The following is a 16,880-nucleotide window of genomic DNA, read 5'->3' as shown; positions in this document are numbered from 1 at the left end:
ATAATTCCAACAAAGTACGCGAATCATATAAATATTTCTAATTCGTAATTTGCTGGATACCACTGCAACCAATAATAATAGCTCTCAGTCTTGAACTAGGAAATCCCTAGAAACATGATTCTAACATAAAAACTTATACGCATTAGAATCTTTACTATGATAAGATATATTTAAAAGTTGCGTATCACGTATCACATAAACACGAGAAATCAGCCATAAGCTTTTACTTATAACGAGTAAAATAAATTTCATAAATAACAAAAATACAATATTCTTATTATATAAAGTTACATCTACGATTAAGCTATTTGATCAAATTTATGGCTATTTAGTATAAGTCATCGGTACAATCTGTCGTAATGGAAATCGTGTTTCAGCCATCGACATGTCGGGATTGGTTACGATTCTTAATGAATACCATCCTAGATATACGTATAGTACGCGACAAATTTATGAAAAATATTATAAAACTCGTATCGTTGCGTTTCTTGGTACTAAACGTTTTCCGAAGAAAACGTGTATTCGTATGGTCGTAATTAATTTAAATCGAGTAAAGAATACAGCGATGAGAAGCTATTGGTAGGGCTGTCCGATTTTAGTTTGTGACGTCATGCGCAAAACAGTTCATTCCTTATCCCCTCCGTATATCTATCCAGCTGTCCGTGGTTTGGCAGTCCGGTGAACGAATTTCTCGGGGTGATCATTACGTAGGGTTTATGCTGGTGGCCTTTTCCACGAGCGACGGTGAAAATTCAAGGTGTCAAAATATCGATACACGATCGAGTGCCAATCGAAAACCTGTTAGGTAGAACTAATTTTGAACAACCTATAACGGTATTGTACGATAGAGTGGCCTTCGGACTGACAAAAGGCGAAGACGTACGCAGCAGAAACAACTGGCGTTCTCGTATATGTGACGAGGTCGTCGAAGTAACCGTCGTGCGGAGCTGTGATTACTTTTATTGAAGTATAGCATTAACGTAAGGTGTGGACGGCATCGTAACGTTCTGGAACTATCCATATCAACGATTTGGGAGCGACAAGCCCATTCGTGAGGGATGTCTACCCCCGCAAGAAGGAGACTAATGAGAGATTTTAAAAGGTACCGTGCATCTTAAGATTCTTATGTCATGACTTTTGCGTGTCATGTACCGCCATTAGAAACCGAATTTATATTCATAATTTTCCTCCCCGTAATGTTTTTACGCGGTCAGGACCATTTAACGGGAAGAGAATCGTATATGAGGGTTACACGATGTTTCGAACGTCATTGTGGCCCATCTCACGAGAAGTTATTATTAGGAACTTGCGATCGTTTAACTGCGTTTCATTTGTATTCACATCCAAACATTTCGATGGTTGAACAACAAATTTGGGAAGCGTTCGCATTACGATTGCGACAACTTTGGTTTTGTTTATATTATGACTTTCCCCTATTTTCTCATAAATGTTAGATTGACCCATAGTAACCTATCTTCGGTCGTGTAAATACACATTTTAGAAAAACAATATGCATCGCTTAGTGTGTTTACTTTTATTTTTGAATAAATTGTTTTACAAATAACAATTGTTATAGAAAGCTAACGATATATCTTTTAACTAATATTACTTAAGATTATCGAACAATTCATACTATTACACACGTTTGTATGTAATTCTTGTTATTTTTTGTTACAAGCGGTTTATCTTACAGTGTGTATAATGAATGATAAGTAGACGCGTGAACATATTCAGACTTGCTGCTGATGTACGTATAGAGTGTCATTAAAACATGTTTTATATAAAAAGGCATTGGCATGACATTGAGGCTTATAACAAATCTAAATTTGTACTTTGTATGAAACAACTTCCTGAACTAAATAGAATACATTATTAAAAGTTGTTTATAAAATAATGTACATTGTAAATTGCATCCTCGAGTGTGAAAATATTGTTTCGAACACATTTGTGTACTTTGATAGATTATAATGAAATGTATTTATGAATAGATTACAAGAAGACCCACCCACTGGAGTATCAGGAGCACCAACAGACAATAATATTATGATATGGAATGCAGTTATATTCGGGTAAGATTAAACCAATATAATTTAGTATTTTGCTTAAATAAAAGTATATTAAAACTCTGTGTGTGTTTTTGACATAACAACTTTCAAATAGTTAAATATTTTTCTTGACGTGTAAGTATCCTTTTAGACCACACGACACTCCATTCGAAGATGGTACCTTCAAACTTACAATAGAATTTACAGAAGAATATCCAAATAAACCACCTACAGTGAGATTTGTTAGTAAGATGTTTCACCCTAATGTATATGCAGATGGAGGCATTTGTCTTGACATACTGCAGAATCGTTGGAGCCCTACTTACGATGTCTCTGCTATTCTAACATCCATACAGGTATTGCAAATGTTAAATAATCCATGTTATTTTGTAGTTTAATATATTTAAAGTACTCCGTAATTTTAATTATTTCTAGAATGCTTTTTACATTTAGTACTTTTATTTCTTTTATGTTAAGTCTTTATTATTGCACAAATTTCATGATAAGTATACATTACGTGTTCCAATAGGTGTTTTTCGAACATTAATTTAAGATATGTTGATTCTAAATAAGCAATATTTAAACTTTTTAATCCTTTTTCCTGTTATTTTATTCATAGTCCTGTAATACAATATTAACTTTCTGTACAAAACCTGCAAATATAATTTGCATGGCAGTTACTAAATTTAAAAATCAACTTAACTAATCAAACGCATATATTAATTATTATGCACATTATTAAAATAGAGTATGTTTAATCGTTTCGTTGTTTTGCGAGGATTATATATATATGTAGGAGTATAGAAATACATAATCATATCTACTTCCTTTATCTATCACGTTTCTTATTTTAAAAAAGCAGAGAAATTCATAAATTTTTGTCTTAACAGCGCTTGCAATTCAGAAAAGTCTAGTTCATTAAACTAAAAATTATTTGCATACATAATATTAGTGTACAATTGTGCTTGTAATTTGTTTACCTGCCCACAAATGTATTTTTAATTACCAGTATCAAGTAAAAGTATCGTCTACTTACAATTACGGCCATGCTTTGTAAGAAAAATAATTGAGAACGTTGTGTAATGAGTACGACTTATGTGGTTGCAGTCGCTGTTAAGTGACCCGAACCCGAATTCACCTGCCAACTCAATGGCAGCACAACTGTACAAAGAAAACAAACGCGAGTACGAGAAGCGAGTGAAGGCTTGTGTGGAGCAGAGTTTTGTGGATTAGTCGCAGGCGATTTCGCGATGCTGTCGCAGCATCGATCAGCCACCTACAGCCATCAGATACAGTGGAGAACGTGCAACCTTACCAAGGAGCTAACGCTAAACATTAGCATGTCTCTTCCTAAAACTCTATTGAACTACCACGATTTTACAATGTTGAATAATAAATTATTATAAAATTGTGTATTTATTTATTTCGATATTTGATAACACAAAATTAGTAATATTAAACATTAGAAGATAATTAATACTTGGCGCTTTTGTTCCTGTGCTATAAAGCATTGCCTTTCACAAGCACAGAATTGTAATTCAATTAAAATTTTAGTACTTCATATAGTACGTAAATTCACTTATACATATTATATATATATATATGTATGTATACATATATAAATATATATACACACACACACAAACACACAGACATAATAAATGCATAATTTCACTTTATAGTTTAATGGTTTTCTTTAACCTTTTATGCTATTTAAATTAGAATGAACCTATGTTATATTACAGCGTTATTTGTGTGTTGTAACTACTCAAAATCTATAAAATATTTGTTGCAGTCCCTTTTGGATGAACCAAATCCAAATTCTCCAGCCAATTCTTTAGCGGCACAATTATATCAAGAAAATAAGCGAGAATATGAGAAGAGAGTAGCTACTGTTGTTGAACAGTCTTGGTTGAACTTCCAGGAAAGTCACACGGAAGATTCCCGCTGACATTAAGTATGACTCATTAAATAATTTCATAAAATTCATTTGATACAATCTTTTATATCGTTTCTATGAATTTGTGGCGTAAAAATATTTTTCCTGTGCCTCCAAAGTTATACATTAATAAATCCTCCATTGTTCTACAAAAATTCACTTCTATAATTACTAGCCAATGATGCTATCTAACTTTACCACTTAATTTCAGATACGTAAAAATGTAGAGCACTGGATGTAATCATTATCTATAAGTATAAGTAAAATGTGTATGATTTTGCTCATTATAATTAAAATTTAGGCGCATACACAACAAAATTCAACAAATAAAAGAGAAAAAAATACGTATAAATACCGCTTTGCAACATTGATTTACATTATAACTAACAGTTGTATTTAAATATAAGTACACCTTTATCAGATAATTTTTAAACAGTAAAAAAAATTAAATGCCGCTTGCTTATGTATTCCACGAAAACGGATTGAAAAATAGCTTGCTTTTTTTTTTAAATTCGGAAGGTAAATGTGTCAGTGTACAAATAATATAGTACGTACGGTTAACTTTGTGAAAGGATGACTAATATCTGTAAGTTGCTAATAAAGTTGAAACAACATCAGTAACGGTATATTCTAATTAGTATCCTTTCATTATAATTTTTTAATCAATTTGAAAGGAAAGGTAAAAAGAATCAAATTGATTACCCTAATAAAAATCAGCAAGTTTAATGAAAACGTTAACTTTATTTTTTATAAACATGTTCCATAAAAAAAAAATTTGTATAATTACGCAAAACACAAATTGATATAAAACAATTTGTTTTGCTGCTTAAGTTCGTACTCGGCTATGAAAAATAATAGCTTGTCGAACATGTACGTTACATACTAAACAGAATTTGTATTCTAAAAATACAATATTTTTATATACAAAGAATATTTTCATTGTAACAGAAAAGGTACATGTAATGGAACTAGATATACGAGTGTTTCTTATAGTCTCAATAATTTTCTTCTGCGCACGTATGATTTGTATCGGATACGTGATAATCGCTTATAGTGAATCTGTTACTATGTTCTATACAATTATACATTTTATAAATAATACAATAGAATTTTATCAATGTTACTTAACATATACTGATATGATAATAATTCCGCAATAGAATCGTATTCATTACAATATGTATTGATGGAAAAAAAAAATGATTAAAACTAATTTATTTATGATATAATTTATATTATAAAAAAATTACTTTCATTTCTTTTAATACTGCTATTGTATTTAAATCATTATAGGCATGTAATCGTAATATATTATTTCCCAAAATATGTAGAGGCCAAGCATTTCTTTGAACTAACAAGTATTAATCAATTTTGAAACATATGCAGTAGTAATCAAGATACCTATTTCACTCTTATTATTTAATATTTTGATGTCACAATATTTACAATAGTGAATATTATACAAATATAATTTATCTTCTACTGTAATTGATTACATGATAGTTCACGCGCATATTTATACAATAACACATTTAATAACCAAACAATTTCATTCTGTGTTTCACCAAACTTTTATCAGTTCTTTTATTAGTTGTCACAAGTTAAACGATATATTTGATGAGATTTTAAAAATTTTACTTAAAATTACAAAGTATATTTTAAAAGTTTTCATTAATTTTAATTAAGTCTTCCAAAGTTTAAATTGCTCACCAGCTCTCTCCTGCTACGATTTCTCTTCTTTCTCCTTATTATATCTCTCTAATTCTTTTAAAAATTGTGCTTTCGGTTTCATTACATTTGGTCTATCTCCTCTACATTTTGGACAGAACCATTTACCTTTTGGTTTAGTACTCAATGAAACGCATGAAAAATGGAACCATTCAATAGGGCATAGATCATTATCACACAATATCATCTCCCCGTATGAAATTTGGTCACAAAGACAATATGTTGGTTCATCCGGATCTATTGCAAGATCATCTTCCGGTGGCGGAGGAGTATCCTCGCGATGTTGATTTTGTTGATTACCTTGCTTAGCCTTCCTCTTCTTTTTCTTACCAGTATTAGTAGTGTTTGTCTTCTTTTGATTACCATTAATTGTATTGGACAAAGAAGTGGAACGTGTTTCTGCCATTACAATCATATCCATTGCATTAGAGGATTCAACTAATGTCTCTGTTCTTGTCCTCCTAGCCCTCTTTGTTTGTCTCTCTGAATTGTTTGCATTACCAGAAGAATTTGTATTAACATTTGCATTTGTTTCTCGCGTTGATTCGCTGCTCTCTTGTTCTTTCCCAAAATCTGCGAGCAATTTAGAATAAAGAGGATATTATATTGTTTATAAGTACTTGTAAAATGTTTAATTTGTATAAACACAAGAACATACCAAGGTTACGATAATCTAAATCCAATTGCCTGGATTTGTTTTCTATGAGATCTTGAACTTGTTGAACAATTTGTAACTTTTCATCTCCTATTTCTTGTGCAGCAATCAATGCCTGCTGAACTCTTAAAAGTGCTCTTCTTCTAACCGTCAAGTCTGTGTCATTCCGTAATGCCTCTTGTTGTTGATCTACTTCACGCAAGTATGCTATATCAAATTAACAAAAAGAAAAGGGTAATTTATAATTTTTCATTGATATATACAACTGCTAGTAATATGTACGAATTACTAAATTATTTGATAACGTTAGTGAACTTTAAAATACAAGATACGTTTCTAATTTCTATTAATTGTTTATTCTATAAATAAACGCGATTTCTTGTAGTCTATTTCTTCCGTCGGATAAATAAGTCTTCGGATGTACACACTTCAAGAACTAAAAGTTTTTTAATTTTAATTACTTTGACAAGTGGCATCGAGCTCTCGAAGCCGGGAAACGTGTCTTTGTAAATCGTTTGGCAAATTTTCCACACAATCCAAATAATTCTCGATGTATGTTGCGGAATATAAAGCCTCGACTACAGCTTGGTTTAACATATTCACTCTCTTACGAATTTCCTCTCAACAGTTAAAATACGTAAAAACAGTCCGTTCGCTAATAAAATCTTCAAAGTTACTGTGTCAATTTTTCGAACTTTTCGCACCATTTATACAGATATGTCTTATCAATTAATTGACAACTACACCAATCTGGTACAATCGAATCGTAATAAACGCAAGTAAACTGTTGTGAGACTTTTTTTTGGACACCCCATCTGTATTTGTCATGAGAGTCAAATATGGCTGTCGACCCTTGAGCGAGTTCCACAAACTTGTCTTCTGACATGAGATACAAACACATTGTAAATATCAGCTATTTCGTTTAAAAAGTGTTATATGAATACATTTCATTAGAATACTGTGAGACTCGTTTACGACATATTTAAGTAATAATCCCTGTTATATATTTACAACAAAAATGCAATATAAGAAAAACATATTTTAATAAATGTTACTATGAAAAAAAATAGAGAGATGTAAACTAATAGACGTAAACGGCATTCATAATTACGTATTTACGTATGTTTCTAAACATGAAAATAATCATAAATTTTCACAATGATATAAGCTTAATGATCGTTGAAAGTATCTAGATTTCATACAACGCCAATAACTTTCTATTATTTGTATATTAAAAAATAGTTTTTAAAGTGCTATAATTTTTACTTCTTAATACTAATAATGATATTGTATGTTTTTGTAGATACGACGAGGAATCCGTTATTTAAATGCTGATTTGACTAGCCGTGTGACGTCAAAACTTATGGCTCTGGCTACCAATCCCGTCTCACAACCCTATTTGATTTCGTTCGGCAGAAGAAAGAGTCGTGTTTGGGTCTCGTGTGCCGCAAAATCTGTGTGACGGTTACCGCAAAAATATTCATCTCTTGTTTTCAAACTTTGCAAGAAGATGACGTCTACAGGAACTTTCCAGGGATTTGTCGACGACAAGAAGAAATCTAGCAAGTAAGTGACAGATTTGTATTCATGACATATTATTCGCACAAATATCGTACAGGAGTTATGTTTCCTTTGTATCGACGGTGCATCGTTTATTTATTTTACGTTGTCAAAGGGAAGATAAAATAGGTAAAGTCGTCATTTAGGAATGATGAATGTTTCTATCGTTGATAATCATTAGCGAAAATGTAGATGAAAAATTCGATCATTTCTGTATACGAGTTTTATTATTCAATGTATATTAATATTTTTGTCATTTGTATATTTGGACAAATTGTTTCTATAGATAATACATGTGAGAGATAATTATTTGCAGTAATAGCAACGGAAATAAACGAATGGCGTCTTATTGGTTGCTGACTTTTTTGTTATGCACGGTGCGTCAGTTTGAACCGGTCATAACCGGACAATCCTTCATCCTTTTTTGTACCAGCAGTTTTGGCAAATCCTGAAAATTAAAACGATTTAATATGATTATGTATAATATAACGCAACAAATATTTTGTTCTTTCGTGTTGACGCGAATGTTAAAAAAAAAAAATGCAGTATTTGCATTATCATTTAGATAAATATAATCATGTTGTATAGGTTAAGTCTGTATTGTTCGTGGAGTGTCACTTTCATTTTTAATATTATAATAATTCTAATGTATGTCAGTATTTTTATGTATTGTTGTCACTAATGCAATGTAAATCTTACTATTTGTAAAGTAGGTTTCATGTTTAGTGAATTTTATTTATCAGTATACGATATAATATATATCGTTTAAATGTATCATTTTTTTAATTTTTTAGAAACAAATGTTATGTATGGAGGTTTCCATTTAAGCATTCATAAACACAATATTAAACAATGTGACTGTTGCATCTAGTAAGTGTAGAGTCGATAACGTCTTATGCAGTCGTAAGTGCGAAGGCATGGCAATAGATTGCGTTCGTTGTACTCTTCCCGATTCAGTTTTTGAAAACATTTATATAACAATAAAAATACTGCTTTTTTATAATGTACATGTTTGTCCATAGTAAATACTAAATTAATGAGAATTTTGTAAATTAATTTAAATACATCTGTTAAAATTAGATATTTCGATAACAATAATACGTAATTATTAATATATATTAAATTGACTGATATTTCTAACGCGATACAAAAAAATAACAGTATAAAATAAAGAAATCCTGCAGGTTTGTTTTGCTACTGCAGGAACAAGTAATTCTAAACTACATAATATACAATTTTAATTCTATTCAATATATACAAACTGCAAGCATCATAATTAAGAAAGCAGTATCGTTTACATAATCCTTTCCTACTTTGTAAGGTCTTGGTGAGTGAATTTACCCCGGTAAGTGTCATATTACAGTCCGTCGTTTCAGAGAAAAAAATTCGCGGCTAACCGCGTAACGGCTAAACATTGCAACGCATGTTTCTAATAAACGAGTCGCTGGACTTCTCTGTAGAAGTGACAGAAGAAAAAATGTACGGTTTGAAACATAAAGAAAAATAAGCATTGCATTTCTGACGATGCATTTGTTATTGGTATACCGATGCAAAATGTTTAGTTTCCATGGTACAAAACATAAATACGTTGAAATTACAGGATGTCCGGTTATGATAAGTGAAAATAATAGACGGGTTGACCCTTTCCCCATTTTACATGCCGAGAAAGAATGCATCATTTTTTTTTCAAATTTACTCTTCCCGAATACATTTGTGCACGACACGAGAATCCTTTGTTAATAGTATCTTTCTTCTGACCATAAATGTTTTCTCCGGTATGCGAATGCGAATAATACGTATGCTTCCGAGACCGAGTCATGCTGCTGTTGCAGGCTGACTCACCCGACGTCCTGTAGTTCCTAGCGTGCCGCATAGAGGCGTGTACGTTTAGGCCACGAAGCTTCGTAATTGCATAGGTACGATGTTCTGCCCACCCTTTGTTCTCCCTCTTTCCGTCTCTCTGACGCTTTTACTTTTTTTTTTCCATTTTTATATACCCCTCGCTGTTTTTTTGTTGTACGGACACTGGTGTGCGACAGTAGAGGATTTCGAGAATCACATGCTCGTAGAAAATATTACTTTGCTTTGTTCGTTTCAATAATCATGATTGGAATTATTGAAACCGTTAATATTCATGATGATAAATATTAATAATAATAAAACGATCATTGTTCAGCTTGGGTAGAACGAGCAAAGGTATTGGATGTGAAACCACTTTGAATGAAAATTAAAATTAGTTAACCGACAGGGTAGTTGTAGAAAATGTTCGTCGTAACTAAAGGTAGACAGATAATGCTTTTCAAAATATGTACCACCGTGTTCGCATTAATACTTTTAGGTAAGATTAGAACGTATTATATTATTTGTATTACGACGATAAGTGTGAGGTTAGAGAAATTGATTGAATTCGAACTAGAAATATTTTCTGTACATACACCTCCAACTCGAAAAATCTGTTTCAACTTTCGTACGATAGGAGGGGTGTGTCAAGGGTTTACCCTAGTTTGTGGCGCTACGGAGCAGTCGGTATGCAGGGTTCATGAGTGGTTGACAAAATGCAGGATTCGCCTTTAGGAGTGTAGTCTCGAGAATTGCATAAATGTCCCTATTTCATTCCCACTCTATTTCGTTTTTCCGCCGTTCGAACGACAATTTTCTATTGCGTCGTATTTCTTAAGTTTCCCCGTTATATTGAAAATCTAATTTGCTAGCATATTCGCTCGAACTTTCATAGTCTACGGTAGTGCTTGAAATATTTCCGTTTCAATCTTTCCCGAGCCCGTTACGGTCAAGCGACGCAAGGTATTTCTGTTAGGAGCAAAATCTGTAAAGAGTACGATAGAAAAGATAAATATAACCACTGTCGCTGGCCAGAGACCGAAGGAGTAGCCAAAGGGAGTCGTCTCCGTAGATTGTATCCGTGACCGTGCTTAAGGATATGGCTCCTCGAGAGAGGTTGTCTGCGCAGTCTCTCGTAGGCTGAATAAACCGGCTTAAGGCCCCGTGCACACGAGTGCGAGGATCATTCTCCCTACGCAAGTTTGCACGGCGCGACGTAGTCGATCTCAACCGTCAGTGGATTTCGCGTTTGTACGGGAACACGGCACGCCGCTTCCTATCGAGTTTCTCGGCTTTTTAGAGGTGGCGCCTCTTTCTCGTGTAACGTGCGTTAGGCTCCCTTCGCGATCCTATCGCCGTCTCTGTCTACCTCGATCAGTGGTGCGCGTATTCGACGAAGTAAGAAACGGAAGGAGTAACACAAGCGGCAGCGACCCAGCCTGGACTGACCCACGTCGCAGACCGCTCGAACGCGCATAACCGGCACGAATTGTCGTCGCGACGTCGAAACTCTTGTGGTCGTGCAATTCACAGTCGTCAGGAGAGGCAAAAGGAGTCTGTTTCGCTCGTGAACCGAAGGAAAAATGTGGGCCGGGCAGGACGATACGCAACGATTCAAAACCAGGTTCGTGCTAGCAATATATTTCCCGTGAATCTTGTTTCTCGAATTTTTCGTCGATCGACGATTCCGTGCCGTGGCCACCCCTCTTTTTTTTTTTTTTTTTTTTTTGTCCGTCGTTTTGACCGACTGCTTATAACCTCGAAATGCCTTTCTCCTCGAGCTCGCGCGATTCAGCTACAAGTTCGATGACCTGCTCTCTATCGATGGATCAGAATTGCAGTTCCGTAAATGCGATAAAGTCATTAGGGCCCGTGGATCGATGTGTGTGCGACTTTGTGCAACTCGGTCGCGATTCAACGTCTGGCGCGTTCCTTGTCCCGCCTGTTGCTCTCACGCATGCTCTCTATTTTACCGATCGAGTGTCTCGGGGCTCGTTCCATGGAATTTCGGGAGTTTATTTTTACGATCGAATCTACGCGATAGCCTAAGTATTCGTTAAAATATTGCACCGAGCATCTCCTGTCATCTTTCACGAACAAACGACAAACAATTCCGGTCGCGATTTTCTTCGACATATGCTTCGAAAGATACGAGAAAAAAAAGTATTCCTTAATCGTGCCAACGAACACGATAACGATGTAATTGCTACGATTGAAGCTTGATAAGCGGATACTCGATAACGCAAACTGACGTATTGCGTCTGTTACGATTATAAAAATATATCTTTCGATGCGGCGAAATTTCATGGACGACCCTCGCGACGATAAAAATTTTAACGACGTCTCGACGGATTAATCGGAATCGTTCTCGCGGAAGCGTCCTCCCGCCCAGCAACATACGAAATCGTGGCAAATGAGGTTTCCTGACGGGACAAATTTTGATGTTAATCGCCGGCGATTAACAGTCTCAAGGAGAACGAGTATCAAGATACGTCGGGGTCGGGCCCCCTCAGTCCAGTTTCTATTTTTGCGAGGTAATCGTCAAAGAACAAGAACGTAGACGCGCCATTTTCAGACAGCCACGAAACTACACAAAGGTTAATGCCAGTCTAACGACACGGTCGTGTTTCTTTTCCGCCGTTTCGGTTCGTTCACAAGTTCCGCCAGTCACGCTACAATTTGGCCACGGGATTGCAAATTCACGCTACGAAAACCCGAATTTCTTCTTCGTCGTGCTATTCTACGCGAACGGAATAAATAAAGTAAGGAGTGCCCGATACCCATGATGATGCACGCAACGTTCGGAGGTCGATCCGAACGGCGAAATCGGTGAATCATTCCCGTCGATAAGGAAGTTAAATACGATAGCGGGTACAAATGTTGGTGCTGTTGGGAACGTCATTTATTCAGAGCGCATAAGCTTCTTTACACAAAAGTTAATGTGTTTCGAGAAATTCTTTATTACCCTACACGGTCGATGATTCACTATTAACGACGCGAGGTGTGTGTGGGAGGGGTATAGGTTGTATATGGAAACTTGTAGCGGTTGGTCATTCGTGGGTATTCAGTAACGACTGTACATTGGGTCTTTATGCAAAATTAATATGCTATAATATGTAAAATATAGAATCCAGTTATACAATGTACAGGATGTTCGGCCGCCCTTGGGAAAAATTTTAATGGAAGATCCTGAAGGCCAAAATAAGACATAATATATATTTTCATTGATTGATTTACATTATAATAACTATAATTTTTGTTGTAGGGATTAATCGATATGCTGAAAACGTCCATTCGATATCAGAGGACAGGCAATTGGCGCTTTGTTGAAAATATAAATTTGCATAAACGTCCGCAGTCTAGCAACGACGTACCACGCACGCATACACAATCGATTTCCCATTTAGTGTAATGTAAATTTGCCCTTTTATAGAATTGTTTCTTTTTTAAAATGGGTGGGGCACTAGACTGGTGCTTCGAGGCTGCGCCTTCGTTAAGGACGTTTCTGAATACGAACGGTATACGCGCGTACCTTCGGGGATAATGATACTGTTTGGAATCGATATTAATTGAGCCGTATTGTTCCCAACGCCGGGCATGGGCGTCGAGTGCTGTGTTTCTGTTGGTCTTTTCTACGTTCGTTCGATTATATTAATACAATCGATTCGCGTTTTCGTTGTACAACACGGCACACAGAGGCGAAGCCAACTGTGACACGGTTCACTTTGTCGTGTGGGTAGAACTCGTTTTTAAACAAGACCCGGTGCCGAGCATTCATGTGACCGGATTTCACTGAATATCATATCGAACATTCGTGAACAAACACACTTTGTAGTCGACCGTGGTACACGTGTCAGGACAGTTCCATACGGGTTTGATCTCGTAAGTCGAAGGAAGTAATACATACGCTTCGACAGCCTTGACGATTGTTAGATAAATCTCCTATCGAACACTCATTTACACAATCAAAATGCACAATTTTTGTACGCGCGCGTCGAGCTCCATGCGCATAGTGTTACAAGCTATACCATAGGGAAATTTAATTACAAATATTCACGAAGTTATACAGTGTGTTTCTTTTATCTTATATTTAGCGAAATACTGGAAGATGGCTAAATTTCGGGGCAAAGTCGTTTCAATTTACGGTAACTAAGATTTTCCAAGTTAGTCGCTAGAGGTTTCACTTTAAAGAACGCGATTGTTCGTCGTCAGCGTGTACCGAAGTGGCGTCTCGAGCATGTTCCACGCCTTACGCGTTGCAACGTGGCTCGAGCCAACGATCCAAAGGAAATTCAATTCCCATAATAATCCCCCCGTCTAATTTAGAGACAACGAAACGCTTTCGTGTACGCATCGACGCGGCATCGGTGCTCGTTCCCTCATTACTGAGCCATCCGTGTCGGTCGATGCAACCGGCGACCGTCTTATTTGCTCTGGCCACGAGTCCGGACACTGACGTTGGTCGTTAAGTCCGTTAACGACGGGTCAGAGCCGCATTTACTGTCCATTTTGCTGCGTATCGGGCATCGACCCTCTTTCTCTCCGTCAGCAATTTTTATTTTCCATGCCACGTTTTCCCCCGGTTTCCCTTCGTTCGTCCCCGTCTAATTGTTGTCGATCTCTCGAGTAGAAGAAGAAGAAGAAGAAGAAGAAGTAGTAGTAGGAGGTCCCTACTCGAGTCGCCTGAAAGCCACTCGAGATAATACGTCGAGTAGCCGTGCGTCGGTCGCGTGGGCGTTTTGCGCGACGATTGATTCTTCTCTCGTTGCTTTCTCGTCTCTGGTAGGCGCGAGCGGATTCCCCGACAAGATCGTCTTATCTGGTCGTTGGTCGACCCGTTAAAGGACACAAAGAGTCCGGCGTCAATCTTCCTCGGGACCAACCGACGTCCTCCCTTTTTAACTCGTTTATCTCTGCGCTCGTCTACGATCGCTGCGCGCTCCAGACCACCGATAACCAAGCAATTCCGGGACGTAACTTGATAGATCACTTCTCCGCTCGTGTCCTGCGTTCTTAGATATTGTTCCTACGCTCGCACGAATTAGTTACGTTCCTTTCTATCCGCCGGGCAGCCTCCAAACATTCTTCCATAACATCTAAATTCATGAAAATTCATATCTCCCGCGATCCTGCTGGATGACCAACACGACTTCTTGAGTCACACTGCCCCTTGACCATCGTCCCTACTTTTACCTATCTCCAGCAATAGTATACCATGTATAAAAGCTTGCAATATCAAAGAATGGTCGGAAAGAGTAAAGTACTTGGTCGACCTAATACAAATTGCACGAGTTTCTTAAGAAAACAAAGTGTTGTCGATTCTAGCGGAATCCAAGAATCCAAATCCAATGCCAATGTTCACGCGTTCGTATCGATGAATGAAAACTATTTCCATTGATTTCCATCGTTTTTACACCGCCGTGCGTTCTTATTCCGCGTGTTCCCAGGGCGTGTCGCGTTTCATTCGATCACACCGAAACACGGGCTGGTACGCGACGCGCAAAATGCAACACACAGTGCGTGTGCGTCCCGTCGTCGGTGTCCTGTTGCAGTGGGAACGTCGCTTTTCTCTTGCGACTCGTTCGACCGATCCTCTCTTGCGCATTCTCGTGTTCCATTCTCATTCGACCGGTTTTAAAAGTCCTCCGGAGGGACGCCGAGCACGCCACGAATTGCGCCCAACTTTTTCGGCGCCTGTGCGCGCGCCACACTGCGCCCCTTTCAACGTTTCCACGTTCCCGAGGACAAGTATCACTCGCGTGCACCGGTGACCGCTCGAACGTTTCAAGGTTGCTTTTTAATTTTGCAGGAGAGTCGTGTCGTGGCGTCCGAACGGGACCCAAGAAATAAATCGACTCGGAGTTTTTCGAAATTTTGACAGTTCGATGATGCTTTCTTTCAAAGTGATTTGTAATTCGTTAAAATATTATTCGACGTTCGGTTTGTCGATGGTCGTCGCGACGTTTTCGATAGCAAATACAATCGGGCACTCGAACTGGTACGATGGGGGTTTTCGCACGCCCTAACTCTGTGTTTTTTTTGTCCACAAACATCTGTCACTGTTCTAAATATAACAGGCAGGGAACACGTAAAATAACAGAGCCACGGTATTATTTAGAAATTATTTTCCGGAAAAATGTAATCGCTGGGGTGTTGACGTGCCCCGCGATACCGATTAAGGGTTGATCGGTAAAATATTTACCGAAAGATGAATCACCCGTGGATTAGGGTGGGTACATTACGGTATTCTATGGAGGAGGAATGGTCGGTCAAGTGGGGGAGTTGAATATGCGTGGAAAGAATGGAAATGGGAACAATGGGAATGTAGAATAGAGAGAAGGTATGCACAATCGTTGGAAAATAAAACGTAGAAAGTACCAATGTGGATAGTGTTTCAAAAGATTGTTAACTGAAAAGTAGCGATAAATCTAAGTGTGCGTCTAAAGAAAGGTCAGCTTTGAAATGAATTTGCTGCTCGTATTGGGTCGTTCATTTTAGTCAGGCTCTGTCAGATATACGTAAAATAGTCTCGAAAGCCTTTTTTTTTATTTTTCTCGCCAGTTTTTCCCCCCATTGGAGTACTTGTTTCGCTTCTTGCATCAATTTGCGTTGGGTATACTTGCCACGGGATCACCCACACCATTGTTTACGTTTCTTCGGGCCGCCTGGCCAGCGGCCGCGTGATTAAATACCCATTTGAACGCGTATTCGTTCGAATATTTGCCCCTAATGAGCATCACTCGAGGCCGTTTATATTTGTACTTTTAGTCGAAACAGAGAGATAAGTGGTGCATCGCAACGATGTTTTTTTTCGCAATGCAGAGATACGTTTGTAATCGTATCGTTATCGGAACGTTGAAAGAATCAAGTACAATGGGTCCGTGTCGATTCCACGTGACGTTATTTTTCGCGATGAAAACGTAACGGGCACAAAGATACGCGACTATGTGCGAGCAAACTTCTGCCGCGAACAACGCGAATATCAAACGGTACGTTTCATGGATCGATGTTTATTGCGATCGAACAAAAGAGAAACGTTACGTTGGAGACGAGGAGCGAGGGATAATCGAGCAACGTTAATGACACCTGTCGTTAACGCACAATGAAAACGCAG

At 37.2% G+C, this 16,880-nt stretch overlaps 3 protein-coding genes across 7 annotated transcripts in view; 2 read left to right on the top strand and 1 right to left on the bottom strand.

Moving 5' to 3' along the window:
- The first annotated feature begins 636 nt into the window (after positions 1-636).
- Positions 637-5,014, top strand: LOC122396304 (ubiquitin-conjugating enzyme E2-17 kDa). Of its 4 annotated transcripts, none has more exons than XM_043394596.1 (5): positions 637-757; positions 849-1,102; positions 1,989-2,069; positions 2,197-2,401; positions 3,841-5,014. In XM_043394596.1, exons 2-5 carry the CDS (start codon positions 1,059-1,061, stop codon positions 3,994-3,996), a joined length of 486 nt encoding a protein of 161 aa, XP_043250531.1. In that variant the 5' UTR covers positions 637-757; positions 849-1,058; the 3' UTR covers positions 3,997-5,014. The 4 variants fall into 4 exon arrangements, with proteins under 4 accessions (XP_043250531.1, XP_043250522.1, XP_043250513.1 ...); XM_043394587.1 differs by having other exon boundaries at positions 641-1,102; positions 3,841-4,002; positions 4,196-4,752; XM_043394578.1 differs by having other exon boundaries at positions 641-1,102.
- A 308-nt stretch (positions 5,015-5,322) lies between these two features.
- On the bottom strand, positions 5,323-7,227 carry LOC122396275 (inhibitor of growth protein 1). The gene is made up of 3 exons (XM_043394516.1): positions 6,829-7,227; positions 6,371-6,574; positions 5,323-6,285 (listed from the first exon to the last, which is right to left on the bottom strand). Exons 1-3 carry the CDS (start codon positions 6,962-6,964, stop codon positions 5,708-5,710), a joined length of 918 nt encoding a protein of 305 aa, XP_043250451.1. The 5' UTR covers positions 6,965-7,227; the 3' UTR covers positions 5,323-5,707.
- Positions 7,228-7,720: 493 nt separating this feature from the next.
- Positions 7,721-16,880, top strand: part of LOC122396283 (microtubule-associated protein Jupiter) — a 66,154-nt gene continuing 56,994 nt past the window's right edge. Inside the window, exon 1 of one of the 2 annotated variants that reach the window (XM_043394537.1) lies at positions 7,721-7,933. In XM_043394537.1, the coding sequence (XP_043250472.1) occupies positions 7,878-7,933 (56 nt within the window). In that variant the 5' untranslated portion in view covers positions 7,721-7,877. Of the gene's footprint in view, positions 7,934-10,969; positions 11,391-16,880 lie in introns of those variants that run through there. The other variant, XM_043394547.1, reaches the window with a different exon arrangement.

Source organism: Colletes gigas, unplaced genomic scaffold, assembly GCF_013123115.1.
Source record: "Colletes gigas isolate AHSC1104 unplaced genomic scaffold, ASM1312311v1 Colletes_gigas_Sc00001, whole genome shotgun sequence".
In the NCBI taxonomy this organism is placed as follows: domain Eukaryota; kingdom Metazoa; phylum Arthropoda; class Insecta; order Hymenoptera; family Colletidae; genus Colletes; species Colletes gigas.
The sequence above is the reverse complement of the archived record's forward strand: the minus strand, read 5'-3'. Positions and strand labels throughout refer to the sequence as shown.

What these genes read in the sequence shown, in the direction of transcription:
- LOC122396304 (XM_043394596.1), top strand. Translation starts at nt 1,059, where the DNA reads ATGTCTACCCCCGCAAGAAGGAGACTAATGAGAGATTTTAAAAG. An exon ending in CTAATGAGAGATTTTAAAAG is followed by an intron (nt 1,103 to 1,988) that starts GTACCGTGCATC and finishes ATTTATGAATAG; the next exon opens with ATTACAAGAAGACCCACCCA. An exon ending in TGGAATGCAGTTATATTCGG is followed by an intron (nt 2,070 to 2,196) that starts GTAAGATTAAAC and finishes GTATCCTTTTAG; the next exon opens with ACCACACGACACTCCATTCG.
- LOC122396275 (XM_043394516.1), bottom strand. Translation starts at nt 6,964, where the DNA reads ATGTTAAACCAAGCTGTAGTCGAGGCTTTATATTCCGCAACATACATC. An exon ending in GCTCGATGCCACTTGTCAAA is followed by an intron (nt 6,575 to 6,828) that starts GTAATTAAAATT and finishes AATTTGATATAG; the next exon opens with CATACTTGCGTGAAGTAGAT. An exon ending in TTTAGATTATCGTAACCTTG is followed by an intron (nt 6,286 to 6,370) that starts GTATGTTCTTGT and finishes AATTGCTCGCAG; the next exon opens with ATTTTGGGAAAGAACAAGAG.